Here is a 22,186-nt window from a genome sequence, read left to right as displayed (position 1 = left end):
ATACTGTTAAAAGTAACAGGTAAGAGCATAGATTTGAGGATTGATACTCTTCTTCTCCTCAACCCAAAGGTATATTAGGCCTGAGACGGACAACAAAACAAAACAAATCTACTTTCGTTGTGGTGGTAGATCTTCAAATAAATAAATAAATGAATAAATAAATAAATAAATAAATAGATAAGTACTGTAGGACACTTGTCTGATCTTCCTTTCTCCCTTTAGGCTATGTGCCAAATCAGTATGGGAAAGGTGGGGCTAAGTATTTGCAGTCATCACCTACCTCTCTATGCTTTATCTCAACTTCTACCTGGTGCTGTCATCTCTTGTCTTGCTCTTCTCTCCTCCTGCCTTGATCTTCCAGTTGTGACTAGTCTGACTGCCCAGCTAGAGTCCTGCAATCCAGTGCATCAACATGCAGAACCATTCCTGAGGAACAGGAAGCTCAAGGAGTGCTAGAAAGCTGTGTTAGGTAGGGGAGGGTGGGAATCCAAGGAATCCTTTGTCTGAAGGAGGGCAAGTACAGCTCCCTTAGAATCTTAAATCCAGGGTTAAAAGGGGGACTTTGGAGAGAAGCCATGCTGGTGCTGTGAAGTAGCTTTTACTATCTTTATGGTATTGGCAACTGCTATGATCCAACTAACTAGAAAATACGGGTGGTCACAGGAAAATTAATACAAAATCTGTAGATTTTGCTGGGAAATGGGTGTCAAACAGATGGGGAAACAGCAGATGAGCTATATGAGTGAAGTGGCTATTGTCCTATTTGTGTCCTGCTTAGTTTTAACCTGAAGCACAGATTCTATTGTGACTATCATTAAAGGTGTCTTCGAATTTGTACTAGTTCCTGATGAGCTGAAAACCTTAACTCCTGTAAACTCAGGCGCACAGTGAACTCCTATCACACTTAAAACTTGAAAATAAAGAAGGCAGAAAGGAGACATTTGACTCCCAGATGCAGCCCAAGATGACATAGGGTTAAAAGTAAAGTAGAGGAGTTTGAAGACCTATTATCCGGATCTGCTCAGTTAATCAGCGGCTGGCTTGGCAACCTTCCAAGTCATCTGTCCGCGGCCCCAACCTCGCTGCTCAGGTCTTGGGCCTCTAGGTTTACCCGGAACTCACGAAGGCAGCAGCCAAGGAGAGGGGCTGGCCTCAGGGAGGCAACAGGGAGGGGATAAGCCTCCATCCCCAACCCCCTCCGGACACGGAGCAGGGGAGGAGAGCCAGTATCCCCCACCCCTGCGAAGGGCGGAGGAGCGTGTCCCGCGCCGGGAAGCCTTCTGCACGAGCGAGCCGAGCGCATCTCCAGAGCAGTGCCGAGAATGCGGGTCCACCGGGGCTCACACGCAGGGCTCCTGCTGTCATGGGGCTGGGTGGCTGTCTGCCTGACGAGTCTGCTGCGTGAGTATTAACAGCTGAGGGCCAGGGGGCCAGACTATGGGCGGGGAGGAGGGAAGGAGGCCGTTGCTGACCGCACCTGGGACTCCATCGCTGGAGCTAGGTGTGAGCTTGCTCTGGTGGTGCTGGGAGATGCCAGCTCCTCTGCGTGGCTGAAGGTGCAAAGCTCAAAGTTGGAGCTAGAAAGCAGATGGAATTAAAGAAAAGTTCTCTAGCTGTCCTTGATTCAGAAAGCAAGGGCCCAGAGTAGTCCAGGGAAGGGTCCAGGCACCCTTTGTTCCCACGGACATGGACATAAAAAATTCTTGAGGGTAGCCAATGCTACTGAGGGCCAGGAGACCCTCAAGGAGGACTGAGGGACATCAGTGGAGGAGTTTGGAATAAACAACAGGCGAAGAAAAGGAAGGAAATTTTTAAATTTAAAATTAGAAAGCTAGAGTCGCCTCTGCAGACACCACGCAGATGCTAGTAGGGAGGTGGTTTGGTGTACACACCAAGTCCTCCTGCTCACTAGTTTTCACCTGCACAAACTAACAATCTTAGGAATTTTCTTGCCCTGCTTCCCTTCAGATTCTAAAGCTAGTGGACAGGCCAAGACACCTCCTGCTGCCCACGCATACTCTTACTTCTTAAGCTCTTCCCCCTCTTTGTGGAAAAAAAAAAAGTATTCACTCTATAGCAAAGGTTATTGCATTGGAGCGTGTTGGTCTTCATCCCAACTCATGGTCTTAGAGGTTTTCATTATTGGGAACTACACATTTTGCCCCATTATACATCTTAAAGGCCACTCACCATGGCTCTGTAAAATGACTTGGATCTACCCACAAAGCCTCTTTGCTCCCAGTCTTCTGTGCTATTTTCTTTGGGTCCACCCCAAAGAGAGTTAGCTAAGAAGTTGAGTTAGGTTCTGGGCTCACCTGATTGGCAAGGACATGCCCCTTTGGATGGGGTAAGACTTGCTTAGACTAAAATGCCCAGAATGATGTTACATTGTGCTTCATAGCGCCGGTGGGTGACCATGGGCTGGAGTGCTCAGCAAATGCTCTGCACTCTCTTGATTACTCAGCTCAGTGCTGACCCAAGCCTGGGTGGAGTGTTGCCTTTTCTTATTTCCTCAGCTGGCCAGTGTCAACCTTGTCTTGGGCTGAAGGAAGCGGTGAAGAGCATAAACACCTCTGCAAACTCTGGGCAAATAAGCTGAGGACATCAGTGTCTCAGCTTTGGGGTAAAGGGCATGCAGGGGCCACCATTCCCAACCTAGCTAGACTTCATGGACTAGCAAAGGCTTTGTACTTTCTCCAAGAACTTCTAGGGTTTGTATTGAGATTCTTTTGATTGTTAGTACTGTTATTTTCTGCCCTTGAATACATTGTAGAATAAATTAAACCAATGACTGTATGTAATTTAATATGCCCACAGTAGATAACATCAACAAATTCAGTGCTGTTATTTTTGGGAAATTTGGTTTAGAATGGAAACTCATTCTGAGAAGCTAGTACAAACAGCTACTAGACAACCACAAGTGTCACACTTTCAGGGACAAGAGAGATCAGTGTCCAGAGTCTGGGTTGTGGCTGGGGACCACCAGGCAACACTTTCATGTTCCAGCAGAACTAGAAGTCTTTCATGTAATTAAAGACCCTTTTTACCTGGGTTCCCTTCCCCAAGGCCTATCTTTTCCATTACCCCAACACTGCCTTCAGCTCCTACCTACATTCCTTTTCTTTCTTTGGAGTCTTTTAATCTGCTAACCCCATAACTATATCCTGCCTGTGGCTACATGTAAGAAGGGAAAATACTTTTATCAGATATTTTTCCAGAAGGGGAAGGCCTCCACCCTTTACTCCCTGCTACATGTTAAGGGGTAGTATTAGTTTGGGCATTGCTGAGTAACTCAGTGATCTGAGTGCTCCCCCTTGAAGGACCAGATGAGGCTACACAACCTTTGCAAATGCACTTCTTCATCTTGGGCAGCATTCCTCCTGGCTGACAATCAGGCAAGAGCCTAGGCCTCTTTCCCTTATCCCTTTGACTCCATCCCTTGGGCCTGTTCATTGAGTTCCCCTTATTACTTTTCTTTCTTGAGTGTGTTTGTCGTCTCCAAAAGTTCAAGGCAAGGAGTGCCAAATTGTAGCAGCTAAAACTGGCACAAAACCCTGGAAAAACAAGCAAAAAAGAGGAGCAGACTCCAGTGCTTATAATATTGCCTGATTTCCTTCAGATTTTGGGCTGGGGGACCTGAGCTTACTTTCAGAGTTTCTCAGCTCCAGGCACCAGTACTTGGTTTTTTTTCTCTCATTGATTTTGGTTCATCTAACTAAATGTCCTGTAATATGGCAAACTGAAAATTTGAAGGCATGGATAAAGGACACAAAGTCATCTCTAAAAGAAATGTTCACAGTGGCCAGGGCAGAATTTACATATTTTGGGTTGGGGGAGGCTTTAATATTTCTAATGATAATGTTTTTTCATATTACAGCTAAAAAAAAAAAAAAAGCACAGCATCTTTAAATTTGTGCTCAAGGGCCCTGGCTGTGCTATAGGGAGAATGGTGAATGCATCTTGGGGTGGGGTAGGGTAGGGATGCAAACAAACTGAGAGGCCTGGCAAGGTACACTTCCCTGGACCCACACTTGGAATGGGCAAGGAATGAATCATTTCCCTAATGATGCAAAGGAAAAGGCCTTCTGGCTTAACTGGGAAGTCTGTTGCTTCCTGGAGTGAAAAAAAAAAAAAGGCAACCTTATAGAAGAGGTTATCTCTAGGTAGTTTGCTCCACTGCTTAAGAAAATGTGTAAATAGTTCTTTGGGTAAGAGACCTCAGAACCCGAAGCAAGCTCTGAATGTTCAAAGGCAGGCAGGAGGCAGGGTGCTAAGTGGGAAGTAAAGTCTTGTGTTGGACAAGACTCAGAAGGCAGAAGGACTCCAGAGCCCAAGGTAAACAAAAAAGGGCGAGGCTCCTGCAGAGCTGGAGGAGTTAAAGGAGATTTCTTATAGAATGGCTTCACTAGCACAACATTGACTAACTTTTCAAGGCAGGCCACAGTCTTCTTCTGGCTGCTCTCAAATTTTACTCCATGTTTTTAAACCATGGCAAAAAATTGCCCAAGTATAGCAGGTTTGCCTGAAAAGGACTCAGGGAGACTGAAGGGGCTTGGCTGGCTGGTCTGCAGAAATGAGAGTAGAGAAGTTGGTACTGAGTTGCCATCCAGGAGTGAGTGGCACCAGAAAAATGAAAGAAAGGCAGATGGGAGAAATGTAGGCCTCCCGAGGATCCACAGAAATGGAGGGATAAAGACAAGCTACTAGACTTTAATGGGGAAATCTCAGTGTAGTGTGCATGCTCAGGCCAGTTTTGTTGACACCTCTGCTTTGCTTCTGAAGCTAAGGAAAATTTCTGTCAAGCTCTTGGCTCTAGTCCAACAATGGCTCAAACTCATGTTATGTAGCAGATGTGAAGGGACTCTAAAAATTTTTTTTCTGAATGCTCACTTACCTATTAATGAACTCATCCCATTTAAAACAAAATAACTGCATTTTGTTCTTTTCTTGTATCACTGTGAAATTAGCCTTTCTCTGACTTCTATTCATTATCCTATTTCTCTTATTTGGGTTGTCCCAGGTGAATCTAGTCTTCATGAAAATCCCTGAAGACCTGTCTAGTCAGCCCTACTCCTAGAGAGATTTGTGTAAATCACAGCAAGGAGGAAAGGAGTCAGGTGACCTCTTATTTTTGTGTTTTCTTCAGAATTTAGTAAGATTCTTTGCATGTCCTAGGTGCTTAAGGGAAAAATGCATATACTATGAAAGCGAAATTAGTCTCAAAGAGAATTGTTTACAAACTTTTTCTATGAAGAACAAGACAGAAAGCAACTGAGGCTTAAGATCTAAATGTGGATTCTGATGTACATGATACTTTGTCTTACTTTGTGATACTTGAAAATATAAATAACATGTTGACTGATTGACTAGCCACAAAGTATCAACCCCAATGCAAAATTTCTCCTAGGAGATATAGTTTGCCAACTCCTGATCTGGATGAAATGAAATCAGGTCTTTAGCAATGTGGCTTGGATTCTAGAATCTTCCTCATTATATGGAAATAATTGGATATATTTACACAGTCACCCCTAATTTAATAAATTTCCTCTTTAAACAGAGCATTAGGGCCAGCAAGATGATTCAGTGAGTAAAAGTGCTTGCCATGCAAGTTTGAGAACCAGAAATTGATCCCCAGAACCCAGATAGTAGGAGAAAAATGACTGAAGTTGTCCTCTGACCCCTGTCTGTGCTGTGGTTCATCCTTGTCTGCACTCACCTCCCTCTCCCTCTCCTCCCTTCTTTCTCTTTCTCACACACTTACATACACATATACACTAATATGAATAATAATTAATAGAAATAAATAATAATAAACCATAGAACATCAGAATAAAACTAGAGAGCTGTAGGAGTTGAATGTGAATGGTGCTGCTCAACTCTGTCGCCTGTTCTTATGCCCCAGGATCTGCCAAGCATCCTTGAGTAAAATACACATATGTAAAAACAAAAGAAAGAGAGAGAGAGAGAGAAAGGAAGAAAGGAAGAAAGAAAGAAAGAAAGAAAGAAAGAAAATAAGAAAAAAAGAAAGAAAGAAAATAAGAAAGAAAGAAAGAAAGAAAGAAAGAAAGAAAGAAAGAAAGAAAAAAAGAAAGAAAGAAAGACCTCTTGACAGTCAAGAAATTTATAACAAGTGAGGTGACAGTTAAACCTCTCCTGAGGAAGGAACCTGTAGGACTTTGTGCCATATGAGTGACAGAGATAAATACTGCTCTGGAAAAGCAGAAGAAAGGGCCCTTTCATGATGATAGTCATTGACCATACAGTCTGGCTACTTTGTATTTCCTCACCTTCTTTGTTCCTTAGAATAACCAGCAGATGGGGCCTACTTTGATCCCATTTTACTGGAGAAGTTTGAAAGTTGCAGTTGCCTTGGAGCCACATAGCTGGGACACAGGAGAGAAGACCTACCGCATCTAACTATATACAAGGCTCGACCTCTTTTTCTCTGTGCAATTCTGCCTTCAAATTGGTGGTCTAGTGGCTCACCTCTCAGAGATGTGACTTTAAGTCAGATATATTCAGAAAGTTTGGACTGGGTAGGATGATTGAGGAGGTACTCAGAAAATAGCATCAGAAAAAAACAAAACAAAAAAACTAAAACAGGCTTGGTGTGGTGGTGCACACCAGTAATCTCACTCAACACTCAGGAGTCATAGGTAGGACGAACAGGAGTTCAATGCTATCCTTAGCTAAAGTGAGATAAAGTGTCATTTACAGTGGGGAACATGACACCCTCTCTAACACAAACAAAAAACAACCCCCCAAGAAAACTCCAAAACTAAAGATATCTGAAAAAAATTAGACTAAAAATGAAAGTTTTATTATTTAGGTAATAACTTACTATTTTATAATATATAGCCAGTTTTATAAAAAAAAAACTGAATCTCCAGTTTACTAATGTTAAGTAGAATATTTTTTTCAAAATGTATTGCACACACCTTTGCTTCTTAGTACCCTAAGGACTTTAACTTTCATGGCTTAAATAGATCATAAAAATAACATGGTTTTGTTGCAATCATTGGCATGAGTAATACATATCAAGGAATTTATTTCTATTTAATGTGATAATAAATGACTCCAGACCATCATAAGTTTGGTACTTACCTGATTTCATTTTGAAATTTTAGTTTCTTAGTTTTTAGCTGTTGCTTCTCCCTATTTGTTTCTAATTTTCAACTTTGATTGGAATATCAAGATAACCAGGCTTATAATATTGTATGTGAAGTGTAATAATTGCCTCTAAGTACCTGTAAGGTCAGTGTATGAATTTTACTACACAAATTCTCTGTTACATCTGTTGGTGTCTTAAGATCTTCATTTGATAATTTCTCAATAGTTTTTTTTTCTGTCTTGCTCCAAGTTTGTTGAGTGAAGACTGACAGGAAGAAGCTAGAAAGATGACTTAGTGATTAAGAGTATTTGCGTTATTGCAGATGATGCAGGCTTGGTTCCCAAAACCCACTGGGTAACTTACAACCATATGTAACTCTAGTTCCAGGGGATCTAACCTTTTCTTTTGTTCCCCTTGGGCACACATGTGGTAGACATACATACATAGCCACTAGAATAACTAGGTCAAATAGAGAATTTGAGGTGGCACAAGAAAAACTAGGCACTAAACTCAGGAGCAGAGTTTTACTCGGTTCTGAATTACACCATCTTTCCTGAGGAGTGAGAGAGGGGGTCTTCTTCATGTCCATGTGGAATGGAAGAAAGGTTTCCATCTTAGCTTTTTAGCATCTGAAAGACTTTCAATGAGTGTAAGCTGCTCTTATTCCCTTCTAGTATGGGAACCACAAATTGAGAGAAAGCCAGTGTTTGATGGTTTAAGATAGTAGATATAAGTAGAAAGAGAGAACAAAGAGATACATTCCCAGCCTCCTTTTATGATCTACTGGTTCTGCAAAACAAGAGGATGAGGCCCAGGGATACACTCACAGAAGGACCTTCTGTAGTGTGTAAGCCAGGAATCCCCTCATCTATGCTAGTTCTTACATAGCTCTTCATTTAGCCTTGTCTTTTTGTCCCTTTTCTGCCCTGTCCCTGTAGCCTCATAAACCTTGCTGTTTATCCTATGTTTGAAGCTGTACATCTGAGGTTGGGTCCTCTTTGGAAATCTGGCCAAAGAGTGGAAGGGATGAGGCTGCTACAGCTGGGTATCCATCCCCAGTGGGTCAATAGCTGGCTTGGATCTGGGGTTGATTCGCTGTTCTGGAACAAGCACTTCTGTCTTCAGAACTGTAAGCGGGTCTCTCTTCACATCTGGAAAAGTTCAAAATTGTTTGTCTGGGTGAAGGAGGCCCCTTGGGGGAGGGGTTCAAAACATGACATCATCTCATCCAGGCCTAGTTTCCTTTGGGGCTGGGCCAACCTAGACCAGATGGGATTCCCAGGAATCAACGTGTTTGAGTTGAGCGAGGAGGGTGTGGGCAGAAAGAAGACTTTCAAAGGGGAATTCAAGGGATATCTTTGAATGGTAAATTGAGAGTATAAGTCCTTTAATTCAGTGTCTGAATGGTACCCTCACTTGTCCCTATAATGAATTCATGTCTTAGGGTCAGATTGGTGGGGTCCTGTCATAGGAAGGAAGTAGTTTAAGTTGGTTTCTGTATCTAAACTACATAGGAACACACACACATATCCTGTTGTCCACAAAGGCTATGAGGTTGTATCTAGAGCCTTAACAACTACCAGAATCAGCAAGAACTGTGTTCTTTGCTGCTTGCCCACATGATCTATGTTCTTTCCTTGATCAACAACTTGGTGACATAGGTTTTTCATTTCTTTTCGCTATTTACCTGACACATAATAAGACATGATTTCTATGGTCAATATTAATACAGTCTGCTTGTTACAGGCTGGAAAGAAGTTAGAGGTGGGAGATGAGACCCTAACTAGTACCTATGGAAAACATTCTTGGCCTTGGGTTAACTAGAAGCCAAAAGTATGACTTTCCTCTTGATGCTGATGGTAATCAGTCTACATTGTTGCTGATCTTGGGAAATGGAAAAAAAAAATACAGAGCTAGATTTCAATTAGGGAAACTTAAAGATGCACTTCATGTGTCCTGAAGCCTTGAGACCTTTCCTTGAAGATGGTATTGATAATTACAGAGCCCAAGTCTGTCCCTGGACCATCCACAAAGAGGCCCACAGCCTGGTGTTTGAACTTCACATTGGTAGCTGAGGCCAACATAAAAACTAGTTCATCCCAATACCTCAACCATACAGCTTTTTAGTCACCAAGAAAGCTAATTTTGAATTTAAAACTTTAATAATTTTGGAATTTAATCTTTATGTGGCTGATTAGGACAAGATAGGACCTGTCCCCAGCTTACTTTCCTTCCATTCCTTCTACCCCCAACTCTGGACCCACTCCACTTCTTTCATCCTAGAAATGAGTTTGGCCCAGGCCCACGATATAAAGGATCTTGCATGTATACATGGGACACTAGTATACCCATATGATAACCCTTCTTCCTTCAAACAGTGACTCCTGGACCTTGAAGGTACACTATGGTGCTGAAGTTCACCCCTAGAAGGATAAGCCATCATAAGTTAATCCAGGCCTGGTTATGAGCAAAGAGCCATTGGAGCAAGGTGTATAAAGAATTTTAGTTTCTAAAGTGTAGGCTTTGATTTTCAAACACCTACTTTATTTAAGGGTCTTAAAGGCCTCTACCTCCCTTCTAACCACCCTGACCTGAGGTCAGAGATTAGTAGGGAAAGCGGATGCAGATAGACCTCTTTTGGCTACTCCCCGCTGATTAGGGTCATTGGGTCTTTGGGGATATACCCATCTCAGTTACCAGGATACCAGCAGAATAGTCAAACAGCAAACCACAAGCAGCAGCAGCTAATAGCAAATAACAGCAAAAGTGGTGGTTACCACTCGGCAAAAGCACACAAGTCCACTGAAGCAGCAAAACTCCTCCAAAGCAGCAAGAAAAGTTCTCTGGAGCATTTCTCTCTACAAAAATCAGCAAAGTGATGCAAACTGCTGCAAAACATAGAGATGTAAAAAGTGCTGTCTCATTGTCTGTGGGCTTCTATTCATTCCTTCTCAAAGTTGATATGAGGATGTTTTCCAGCTAACAAAAACCAGGCCCCTTGCATGAGATAGTTTCCAGCTAACAAACATCACTCACCTTTTCACAGGGGCTATTTTCCACAAAAGCATTTCCATCCCACACCTGGAACCAAAACAAACAAACAAACAAACAAACAAAACATATTCACATGACACAACTGAGTTTCCAAAGTGTGATCTAGAAGAGAGGACCATCTTGATTAGCCCATGTAGGAGATAGAACAGGTCTTAGGACCCATAAGTTACAAGGTCAAGGTTCTCCTTCCAGAGTCTAAAGATACATAGACTAATGGGCAAGGGCACTCATAAGGGTATTCAGAGAATGTATAGCTCAAGAATCATTCTACCTTAGTAGTCTGATTTCCTGAAAAATCATGTAAAATAGACAAATGACCTATATTTAAAGGTTAAACTGAGATGAAAATGTGTTGTTCTGGCAAAGCCATACAAAGCTCTGTGTCCTTCTTCTATGAGACAGGATGAGAAACCGGGCCTTATTCTCTAGTCCCATCAAGAAGAGTTCCATCTAGAAACTCCTGAAAGAAATCTCCAGGTTGCTCACTGCAGTTGAGTTCTTCATCTAAAGGAAAGGACAATAGGACAGGAAGGTCCTGACATTGGAAATGAGCAAGACTGAGAATGAAAAGTTACTTAAGGGGATTTTCATAGAGAAAGTGTGAATCTAGATTATTTCCAATAATTAGTATTTGGATGCATGTTGACCAAAAAAGAGAAGAATGTAATCAAAGGGAATTACGAAAACATAGCTTCTCTCATATTTTCAATCCTTGTAATGTTTACATAGGTGATATTTTGTATCTTGATATTTTGCTAAACACATTATAAACATTGACTTATACTTCTGTGTTGCTATAGTTTTTCATTATTTGTGACATTCCTGTGTTTATAAATGTTCAGTATATTTAGTAGGGAAAACCAAGAACAGGAAACTAGTCTGATATCTAGGAATATATTATTAATGTTTCTCCATTATTAGGGAACATTAGCGGGAATGCTCCAGTCAGATTCACCTAAAGTCAAGAAGTTAAATCAGGTATTGTCATGAGGCTTCAAGAAGGTCAGGTTCTGACTTGTCCTTATTTTCCTGCAACTTCTGGGTTCACAGATCTAAACAACTTGGTCTCTGTTGCCACGGAAACTTCTACCCTTGAAATATCTCCATCAATTCCTACAAATGAGTCCAATGAGGAAAATATCACACCTAACATCCCTGGAAGTACCAGCTCCTACTTTGTCCCTCAGGACAGAAATGAGACCACACCAACCATGTCAGGTAATCAGAAACACTTAACTAGTATAGCCTGTTCTCCACCACAGATGGGGACATAGAAACCAATTCTTCATGCAAGGGTACTCTGAAGTTCTAAACGGCTTTCTCTATGCTGGCAACATTTGTAGGCCATACATTACAAGTGGGTCTCAAACAGAACTGATTCTTACACTAAATTTGGCTAGTAAAAGTAAGGATCACCTTGGATTCCACTGATGGGTGTCTCTGTTCTCTTCTAAGTGGTGGAAGTTGGGTCTGGGCTTAAAATGGAGGTCTTTCACTTCTATACAATAAAATAATTTTCACTTTCAGAATTGGAGTCACCTTGGCTAGTTTCTAGATCATGCATGTCTAATCTGATACCTGTGGGCCTCATGCATCTCAGGTTAGCTAAAAGGGTGGATACTCTTGTTTTATATTATAGCTGTGGTTCCAAAAGTTGGCTTGAAAATAATTGGGTCAGGATTAGAATATGAAATAACTGTGACCTCACCAAATTCCTGTTTTTGTGCGGAAATCCATACTAACACCAAAAAGTGGGAATGTGTGTTTCTGAGTGTATCATGCAGATGCATACACACACTTGTGTTTTGGTGTATTCCAGAGACTACGGTCACCTTTACAGCTACATCTGGGATTCCTCCAGGCTCTGGAACTACACAAACTTTTGTGCTACCACAGACATCCCCAACTGTCACACTGCCCACCACTTCAGACAATGTTTCCACTTCAGAGGTGACCCGGAAGTCCAGTGTGCCATCTGTAAATGTTTCTGATTACCCACCTAATAATATCAGCTCTGAGATGACATCACCCACTGAGCCATATGCATACACATCATCTTCTGCCCCAAGTGTCATCAAGGTGGGTGAGTTGGGCCCCAAATAGCAGGGAAGGTTTCTCTCCCTGTCCCACTGCTCATACCAGCCAATGAGATTTAGATAATCTTGGAATCTACATGAAATATGTACTTTTATTGCTGGAAAGGCTAGACAGGAGGATATAGGGAGGAGAGGGTGGAGTCCAGTGAGAAGTCTGATCTGTGCTTTGGGTTTTGCATTTTGGGAAGATTCTCAGAGAGAGTTCTCTGGTTTTTCAGAGACACCATTTCCCTTTGGGAATATTTGGATCTATCCCCTGTCTACTGGAGTTGCCTTTCTTAAAATGTTTAGGGCAAAGTGTTTCTCATATATGGGATGGTTTATTGGCTATCCCAGTCACAGAATGGCAGTAAGGATGTCGTCTTCAGAGGAGAGAACTGGATACATAGGGATGGTGAACACAGTCTGACATTGGCCTTGAGCTTGTGGCAACCAACAGCTTTCAGCCTGAAGGGCAGAAAATAGAGCATGAGGCCTAAGGACAGACACAAGATTTTTGTTTGTTTAAAAGTGGTAGCAAATAAATGCAGAGACTCTTAGGGGCCAGGAGAAAAACAGGTATCACCAACAGCTGCCTGGCCACCCCACTGTCTGTGTCTAACTGACTAAAGGAGAAAAAACAAAAAACAAAAAACAATTCTCTCTTTTCCCCTCTAAGTATCACCCAAGCCAGGGGTTCTCAAGATTCAAACAGCCTCTTGCTTATGGTCCAGATTTATAACAAAAGGCTTGATTCTCTCATGGGAGAAGTTTATGGGATAGGAACAAACAATGTAACTACATACTGAATGCTGTTGGGGTTCAGGTTTTAATTTTGGAATATTTAATTTGATTTTAGAATATATAATGAGATAATCTTGGGAATAAGAGCCAAGTAAAAACACAGAACTCATCTGTGCTTCATATATACTATATGCAAATAATTTAAAAGTCATTTGATATCACACTTCTCAAATTTTTTTTGTTTTCTTTTTGTTTTATTAATTACACTTTATTCATTTTGTATCCCCCCATAAGCCCCTCCCTCCTCCCCTCCTGATCCCACCCTCCCTCCCCTTTCTGCATGCATGCCACTCCCCAAGTCCACTGATAGGGGAGGTTCTCCTCTTCTTTCTGATCTTAGTCTATCAGTTCTCATCAAAAGTGGCTGCATTGTCCTCTACTGTGGCCTGGTAAGGCTGCTCCCCCCTCAGGGGGAAGTGATCAATGAGCAGGCCAATCAGATTATGTCAGAGGCAGTCCCTCTTCCCATTACTATGTAATCCACTTGGACACTGAACTGCCATGGGCTACACCTGTGCAGGGGTTCCAGGTCATCTCCACGAATAGTCCTTGGTTGGAGTATGATTTTCTGGGAAGTTCCCTGTGTTCAAATTATCTTGTTCTATGCTCTCCTTGTGGAGTTCCCGTCCCCTCCAGCTCTTACTATTTCCCACTTCTTACATAAAATTCCATTCACTCTGCCCATCAGTTGGCCATCAAATTTTTATGCACTCAAAAGTTTGTAGTGCATATTTCCCACTATATTTTCACCATTTTATATTCTGAATTTTTTGAATAATTGTGCTCAATTTTTACTGCAAACCTCACTGAGTATGTCTGAAATCACAAGAATTAAAAGGCTGAAGCAGGACAATTATGAATTGAGGCCAGCATAGGTTACATAGCTACATAGTGAATTCTGGTCCATCTTGAGCTATAGAGTAAGACTTTGTTGTCTCCAAAAAGAAGGAGCTAAATAAATGATGGAAATCTCTAGCCCTCTGACAACTTTTATTTTCCCTTTTCCTAAACTTTTCAAGAGAGTGCCTTGTCAGAAAAAAAGGTGGGGGAAAAAAATGAAGGGCAAGGATACGTGCATATTTACTTTGTTTCTGTTTCAATACAGGGAGAAATCAAATGTTCAGGAATACGAGAAGTGAGGTTGACCCATGGCATCTGCCTGGAACTAAGTGAAGCATCTAGCTGTGTAAGTCTACCTTGATCTTCTTCCTCCCACACCCACCCCAACCTCTCCATACACTGAACCCAACTTGGATTGGCTTCTATTGAGTAAGGAATCTAGGAGCTTAGCAGGGTCAAGCTATATCTGATATTGAGCCGTGGATTTGGGAAGTAAAGGGCCCCATCTAGTGAGCAAAAAGGGCAAAATCAATTTAAAATAAATTTTATTGTTATTTGTTGTCAGATTTAACCTTGCTTTTATGTTAAGAAAGTTCTTGTCATTGCCCAGATATGAACCAGCCAACTAAAATGCCAATTCAAATTATTTTATTATTTATATGTGAATTGATTCTGGTGTTTATATTAAGTTTTTATATGACCTGAACCATATACTTCAGAGATATTTCATTTGTTCAGGTTGATTTTACTTTTGTCCAGTGTAAATTCATTGTGCTTTTACATTACAGTGCTTTTAATATCCAACAAGCCATATCTTTCTTACTTATACCATAAAAGTGTGTTTTGCAACTCTTTTTTTTTTTTAAGGAAAATCTTTGGAGACATCTGTCAAGATAAAAAAAAAAAAGTCACACAAATTTGAATAGGAACTTGTCTGAAACATTTCAGTGTTCCCTCGTCTTATTTTGTATCCTTCATAATCTTTTTTTAATTTAATTTATTTGTTCTCACTCCCCACCCCCATACACACACACATATTTTTTTTCCTTTGGGGTAGAGATGGAACCCGAGGCCTTGTACATACTAGGCAAGTGTTTTTGCTGCTGAAGCATATTCCTAACATTTTTCACTATAAGTTTGATGGATTTTAATAAGGATATGCTAGATGCTCAACCATACAACAAGAACATTTGCTCAATTATGTTCATAGCAGCCTTATTCATAATAGCCAGAACCTGGAAACAATCCAGATGTCCCACAGTTGAGGAATGGATACAGAAATTGTGGTACATTTACACAATGGAATACTACTCAACAATTAAAACAAGGAAATCATGAAATTTGCAGGCAAATGGTGAGATCTAGAAAAGATCATCCTGAGTGAGGTAATCCAGAAGCAGAAAGACACACAGGGTATATACTCACTTATAAGTAGATATTAACCATATAATATAGGATAACCATGCTAAAATCTATAGTCCTAAAGAAGCTAAACAACAAGGAGAACCCTAGGGAGAGGCTTAATCCTCATTCAGAAGGGCAAACAGGATAGACATCGAAAGTGGGAGAAGACAGGGAAGAGGAGAGGAGCCTACCTAAAAGACTCTACCCAGCAGGGTATTGAAGCAGATGCTGAGACTCATAGCCAAACTTTGGGCAGAATGCAGCAAATCTTATGGAATAAGGGGGAGACAGAAAGACCTGGAGGGAACAGAAGTTCCATAAGGAGACCAATACAGCCAAAAATATGGGCCCAGGGGATCCTGAAGAAACTGATGAATCAACTAAGGACTATGCATGAAGAGGACCTAGACCCCCTGCTCAGATGTAGCCCATGGGCAGCTCAGTCTCCTTGGGGACTCTCTAGTAATGGGGCATTCAATGGCATGAACTCGGTTGCCTGCTCTTTGATCATCTCCCCCTGGTGGGGTAGCCTTACTAGGCCACAGAAAAAGAAGATCCAGACAGTCCTGATGAGACCTAATAGGCTTGTGTCAGATAGTACAAGAAAGGACCTCCCCTATAAGTGGACTAGGGGAGGGGCATAGGGGAAGAAGAGGGAGGGAGGGTGGGACTGGGAGATGAGGGAAGGGCTATAGCTGGGATACAAAGTGAATTGTAATTAATAATAATAATAATAATAATAATGAAAGAATAAAAATAAGAATATCCTAATGTATGTTATAAATTTCTATTACTTAGATATTAGAAAATTATTGGAGTCTGAATATTTATCTTCAATGTATGTTTTTCTTGAATCTGCTAATTAATTCTAGGACCTTCTCAGTTGGTTCCTTTTCATTTTAAAGTGAACTACCAAGTTACCTGCTATGATGTGTTATTTTTCTCATTCTTTTTAATAGCAGTGATTCTTATTTCAGTTTCTTGTCAGACTGTATCAGTTAGAATATATATGGCATGGTGTGAGTATTTGTGTGTTATAGTAAGTCCTGTTTCCTGAGAGTAACAAAGCCCTGGAGAAAGGATAAATGTGAAGGAAAAAGTGCTATTTTCCTTTACAGTAAAATGTTTTCTTACAAGTTGGAAATGCAGTGAAGGAAAACTTGTAGGTAACAGCCAGCTGCATAGTTTGGACAGACTTTAGGCTGTAGGGGACATGCCTTACCTTTGACTTACAAATCTTTTAAAACTACATATTAAAAGGATCATTTAACTTGAAGTACTTTAAAGTGGCAGCAATCATAGACACAAGTTTGTAGAATGAAATAACTCAATGCAATTTTCAAAAACACTTAGAGTGAACCTAAATGGGCAAAGTACAAACAACATTTAATATGTGTCTGATGCCAATTTTTAACCTCGGTGATTAAATACAAAAGCAAAATCATTTCATTTTTTTATTTTGCCTATCATCTTGATGGACTATTCATTTATTTTTGTCCATTTGTTTGTTTGTTTATTATTTATTTTTTGTATCACATAGGTCTGTGCCAGAATGCTAGTTCTTTTTGCTCAGGGTTTACAAACAACTGTGGAGCATTTTCATGTCAGTCTGCTGCTTCAGGATCACATTTAACTAGGATTATTGTTTAAAACAAGTGCTTTTTCAAAAAGAACTATTTCTACCTGTGGTTTGTACTGTCATTATGCTTCATTCCTGACCAGAGAGCTCCCTCTACCAGAGACTGGTAGAGGGTCTGGAGAGAGCAGCAACCCGTGTGAGCCAATAGTGAAGATTTCCACAGTATTCACAAAGACTAACCCTGCAGAACACATGTGAAGTGTTGGCATCCTCTAGTGTTCCCATCAGGTCCATCCCATTTCTTCTTCAGAGCATCTCTTCCCAAGGTCTTAGCAGCAGTGCCTTCTTCTACTCCCTGGGTAATTTTTCTCTGGATATGTTAGCCATATTAGCCATGGCTCCTAACGTTTCAAGACTCCCTTCCTTGAACCCTGATGGTCTGATAATCAATCGCAAAGGCTGTGACGGTGCAATGCCTCCTAGCTGCTATAGGTTGGATGTCTGCTCTGGTGTCAGAGGGCTTTTAAGTACCGGTTCTACTAGTGCAGAGGTTCTCAATATGTGGGTGGCAGCCCCTTTGGGGATAGAACAAACTAAGACCACCTAAGACCACTGGAAAACAGGTATTTATATTAGATTTCATAACAGTAACAAAATTACAGTTATGAAGTAGCAATGAAAATAATTTTATGGTTGGGGTCACCACAACAGAAGGGGCTGTATTAAAGGGTTGCAGCATTAGATAGGTTGTACTAGTAGGAGACTCAGGCCCTACCCACAGCCCAAATTAAGAACAGAAAAGATTTGGTTTTCCCTATTAACACATCCTGCAGAACTCATATGATACTGATAACCCCTTGCACCTAGTACAAATTCAAGAGAACTGTGTATGAGGTTCTCAGCCCTCCTAGCCCTCACTTTCAGGGTAGATGATGAGTTCCAAGGTGCTATCTCTCCCTGTGTGGACCATTTAGATCTTTCTGTAATACATTCTGTAACACTAACTCCCCACTTACTCTCCTGTTCTGCATCCTTTGCTTCTGAGCATCCTACACATGCCTAGGGATAGCAAAACTGTTTTCAAGCCTGTTATTAATCTCAGAGCCCTTGTTAGTAGAGCATCATGTCTTCTCAGGTCTAACTTCCATTCTCTCTGCTTCATTATCTGCTTAATTTAGCGTTTGTGGTCATGATTCTCAAGGTCATTTCTAAAATGTAAGATTACTTTATTTTCTTCTGTCATAGTCCTTTGTGCAGGGGAACTCACCTATGTTTTTCATTGTGGTTAAATACACATAACATGAAAAGTACTACCATTACAATTTCTAAGTTAAACTGAATAATGTTGAAAACATCCACACTACAGCTTGCAGCAGAACTCTGTGTATCTTCCTATAACATGGTTCCCCAGCCCCAGGTAACTGCTGTACTCCTGTCTATCTCCATGAAACTGGTTATTCTATGTACTGATATGTGGATTGTGACATACATTGCTTCTGGATTAAGACTGAATAATATTCCATTATGTATGTATACTTCATTCTGTCTGTCTACTCATCCATTGGTAGACACATGTGTTTTTCCATCTCTTGGCTATTGTGAATAAAGTGGCTATGAACACAAGTATAGACATGTTTTATGCTACCCTAATATAATTTTTTGAGGAAAATACACAGCTGTAGAATTGCTAAATGATATGGTAATTCTATTTTTGAATTTTAGAGGAAATACCATGTTTTTTGTTTTGTTTTGCTTACAGTCCTAGAGCTTGAATCCAGATCTTCGTATATGCTGAGCAAGTTTTTACCACTGAGATACTTTCTAGTCCATCTCACTGTCTTTTATAGTACCATTTGACATTTCTGCCAACAGTATATCAGGGCTCTACTTCCTCCACATCCTTGTCAGCACCTGCTCCCCTTCACCTTCTGGTTTTTAAATGGATAGCCATCCTAGGTATGAATAATTATCTCATTATCTCACTGAGGTTTGGTTTACATTTCCCTGATGCTTAGTGATACTGAAAATGTTTTATGTGCTCCTGGACCATTTGTGTATCTCTACAGAAATAACAACTGAAGTTCTTTGCTACAAATATAATTTTTGGAACTACTGTATCTGTTCAGGGCCATGTCTGTTATATTTACTATTTGGATCTATACAACTCGAAAAGATGAAACTGCTGGGGTAGTTTTATTACTTTTTCAAAGTTTATGTCTACACAGTTCACATTACCTCACTTAACATTGTAACAACTTCCTCTGAGGCAGGCTGTTTCCAACTTCTGGTTGCATACAGAAGTTGCCTTCCTTTTGCTCTACTCAAACACTAAAGGTCAGTTTCCATAAAGGAAGTATCAGTTACAGATGGAGGACTGATGGAGGAGGACTGTTGGAAGGAAATATCTGGAGACAGTTTAACTTCTTCCCCTCAGTTCATTGCCCACTTGTTGTCGACTTACAACAATCGCTTAATTATTCCAGTTTCCTCAATGAAGGTATGGGTTTTGCCTGCACTGTCAAATTTAATCCAGCAAAGAATATAAAATTACTTTGAAATAAATGGCTGCAAGGTATCTTAGGTAGGGTTTCTTATTGTCATGATAAACACCATGACCAAAAGCAACTCAAGCAAGCGCACGAACTAAAGGCAAGAAATGATGCAGAGGCCATGGGGGAGGGCTGCTTACTAGTTTGCTTCCTTCTGATATGCTCAACCTGCTTTAGTACATAATCCAGGACCACCACTGTCCAGGAGGTAACTACCCACAACAGGTTGTATCAATAGCTAGTTACAAAAATGCACTACGGATTTGCCTACAAAAAAATTTTATGGAGTCATTTTTTCAACTGAGGGTTCCAAATAACTTTTAACTTCAGTCAAGTTGACAAAAAACAAAAACAAACAAACAAAAAAAAAACCAAACAAACAAACAAACAAAAACTATTTTGAACACGATGGGGGCCAACTGATGCTAGAAATTTAGTATAGTTAAATAATTCAAAGATCCGTTAGAAATGTGCCTGTACCCTCTTCTCTACCCCAATACTTGATGTGCTTCTTTAGTATGGTAGGAGGCATTGAAGAATTTGAGGATGCCTCTCTAGAAAGGTTAGATGATACTCTTTTTTAAAAAAGTAATACATGTGTACAGATGTAGTTAGAAACTCTTAAATGTGATTCTTATAAACAAAATGATGAGGCTATGGTTTCCTCCTGCCCACTCTCTCATGATGTTTGCCTTCAGTGTCTCTTGGGGGAGGATGTTTATCCTGAGCATCCGGAGAAGCATTGTGTTTTGTTCAGGATCCACCTGCTCCTCTCCAGTACAAAAACAATTCACTGAGGCCAGTAGATTCCAGAGTGGGAGGCTGAGCACTGTTACTGCCTTGAATTTAATCTAAGAAATTAATCATATGGTGGAGAGACCCCAGGGGTAGGTCAACCAGTTGGGGTGTTAGTCTGAACTAGTCCTTGAATTCTTTTGTTTATTTAGTATAATAAGTACAGTCTGGGTTCAAAATTACATAACATGCACCCTCACCCTCATCACACAGGCACTCAAGAGTCTTACAGCTTACTTAGGGGAAAATGACAACAGTAAAGCAAAGGATGATCACAATTTGGATCTCTAAGTATTACACTGAGAACTATGGCTATTAGTAATAATAGTACTATCTATTGTTTAATACCAATCAGAGTCCTTATGTAATAAATATTTTTATGAATCACTGTTACAGTCACTGTACAATCACTTTAGAGTGGAAGAACTAGCACAGACTAGTTGATGATGACTTGAAAAGATTCTAGAAAATCAATGAGCAACTATTGATATCCAGTTTGCCAAAGATAGGACTGGCTTCCTGGAAGACATGGGATTTGAGCTGAGTCTTGCAGGACATAAAGCAAAATGTAGGGTCTTTTCATCATCTTTTAGCTGTAGTGAGGCTGGGCAGGCTGTCTTGCAAACTTGTAACTTTGTTATACTTTTCTTAAGGTAAATAGTCTTTATGCCTCAGTTTCTTCATCTATAAAATAAAAAGAATAAAAGAATCAGTACTTACTTTCTATAGTAGTAAGAGAAACAAATAAAAATGTGAAAAGCACCTAAGAAAGAGCATTAGCCATAATGACTGGTATTTATTTTAACTGTGTTATATCTACTTCTCCTCACATAGGGAAATGAGTGACAAACACAACACACACAGACACACATACACACACAGGCTTATCCACATACGTTTTCTGACAGTGCTTTATTATTAGTGCTTACTAAATGTTAGAATAGCTAAATATTGTCAAAGTATAGCTTTTTAGCACTGGAGAATGGGGGAAGGTCCCATTTTGTTTGGCTACTTTAGATTCTGTGGGGGACCTGTCCCTTATCTTTCAGGAAACAAACATTTTTAACCAAAGACTCATAAACCGTCTAGTAGTCTCTCCTATAACCTAAAAAGCATAGTTCCAGGGATGGTGTTTTGCCCAAGTGAAGAGTTTGTAAGGCCAGCAATGTCCTGTTAGCCTTACTCATACTCTGCTCTCTGAAATCCCCAAAGGCCTAAGGCTAATCTTGACTTTGTCTAGTGCAGGCACAAAAAAGGTTTTCCTGCCTCAGATCTCAACAGAAGGAGAATACCCAGCTTCCCTTCCAACTGTGAAGACTCTGGACTCAAACATGGGTAGCAAACCTGCCTCCAGACAGGAAGCCTTCTCCAGAAGGCTCAGGTCTGATGATGGTTATAAGCTCCAGTAGTTTTGTCCTAGCAGGAATGTTGTCAGATCCATACGGCATTTTCTCCTTTTCTCTTTCTGCCATCAGAACTTGAGAAAGTCTTTGTTTTGCACTGTGATGGGAGGCTCTATAAATACTTCCTGGGTAGTAGGAAAGCCCATTTTGAAGGATATAGCCAGGGCCTCCAATTAGTGCTGTTCCTGAGACTTAGATACTAAGAATATTGAGAGTTCTTGAAGCAAAGGATTTTCCTCAGGTATTAATTAGTATTAAATATTCACTATCACATTGGTGGTGATTCTGAATGCAGTTTGAGCAGTATGCACATATTGGTGATTATTTCCTGTTTGTGTGTTACATCTTTTTTTTTTCTTACTATGTTATTGCATATAATTGGCACTGATGTTTTAAGTTGGAATTCTAGAAAGGAGGATTTCTTGTGGAGGGCATAAAAGTATGACTTTAATCAAAATTCTTATCCAAGACTAGGGATGAGGTTCAGTAATTTCACCTCTTTCTTTTTCTTTCTTTCTTTCTTTCTTTCTTTCTTTCTTTCTTTCTTTCTTTCTTTCTTTCTTTCTTTCTTT

General features: G+C 40.4%; 1 protein-coding gene across 2 annotated transcripts in view; it reads left to right on the top strand.

Annotated features, from left to right (window-relative positions):
* The first annotated feature begins 1,164 nt into the window (after positions 1-1,164).
* Positions 1,165-22,186, top strand: part of Cd34 (CD34 molecule) — a 24,346-nt gene continuing 3,324 nt past the window's right edge. For both annotated transcript variants that reach the window (XM_055609278.1, XM_055609280.1), the window contains exons 1-4: positions 1,165-1,401; positions 11,216-11,383; positions 11,985-12,244; positions 14,150-14,230. In XM_055609278.1, the coding sequence (XP_055465253.1) occupies positions 1,323-1,401; positions 11,216-11,383; positions 11,985-12,244; positions 14,150-14,230 (588 nt within the window). In that variant the 5' untranslated portion in view covers positions 1,165-1,322. The remainder of the gene's footprint in view (positions 1,402-11,215; positions 11,384-11,984; positions 12,245-14,149; positions 14,231-22,186) is intronic.

The sequence above is a fragment of the Psammomys obesus genome, unplaced genomic scaffold, assembly GCF_907164565.1.
Source record: "Psammomys obesus unplaced genomic scaffold, mPsaObe1.curated_primary_1811, whole genome shotgun sequence".
In the NCBI taxonomy this organism is placed as follows: domain Eukaryota; kingdom Metazoa; phylum Chordata; class Mammalia; order Rodentia; family Muridae; genus Psammomys; species Psammomys obesus.
The sequence above is the reverse complement of the archived record's forward strand: the minus strand, read 5'-3'. Positions and strand labels throughout refer to the sequence as shown.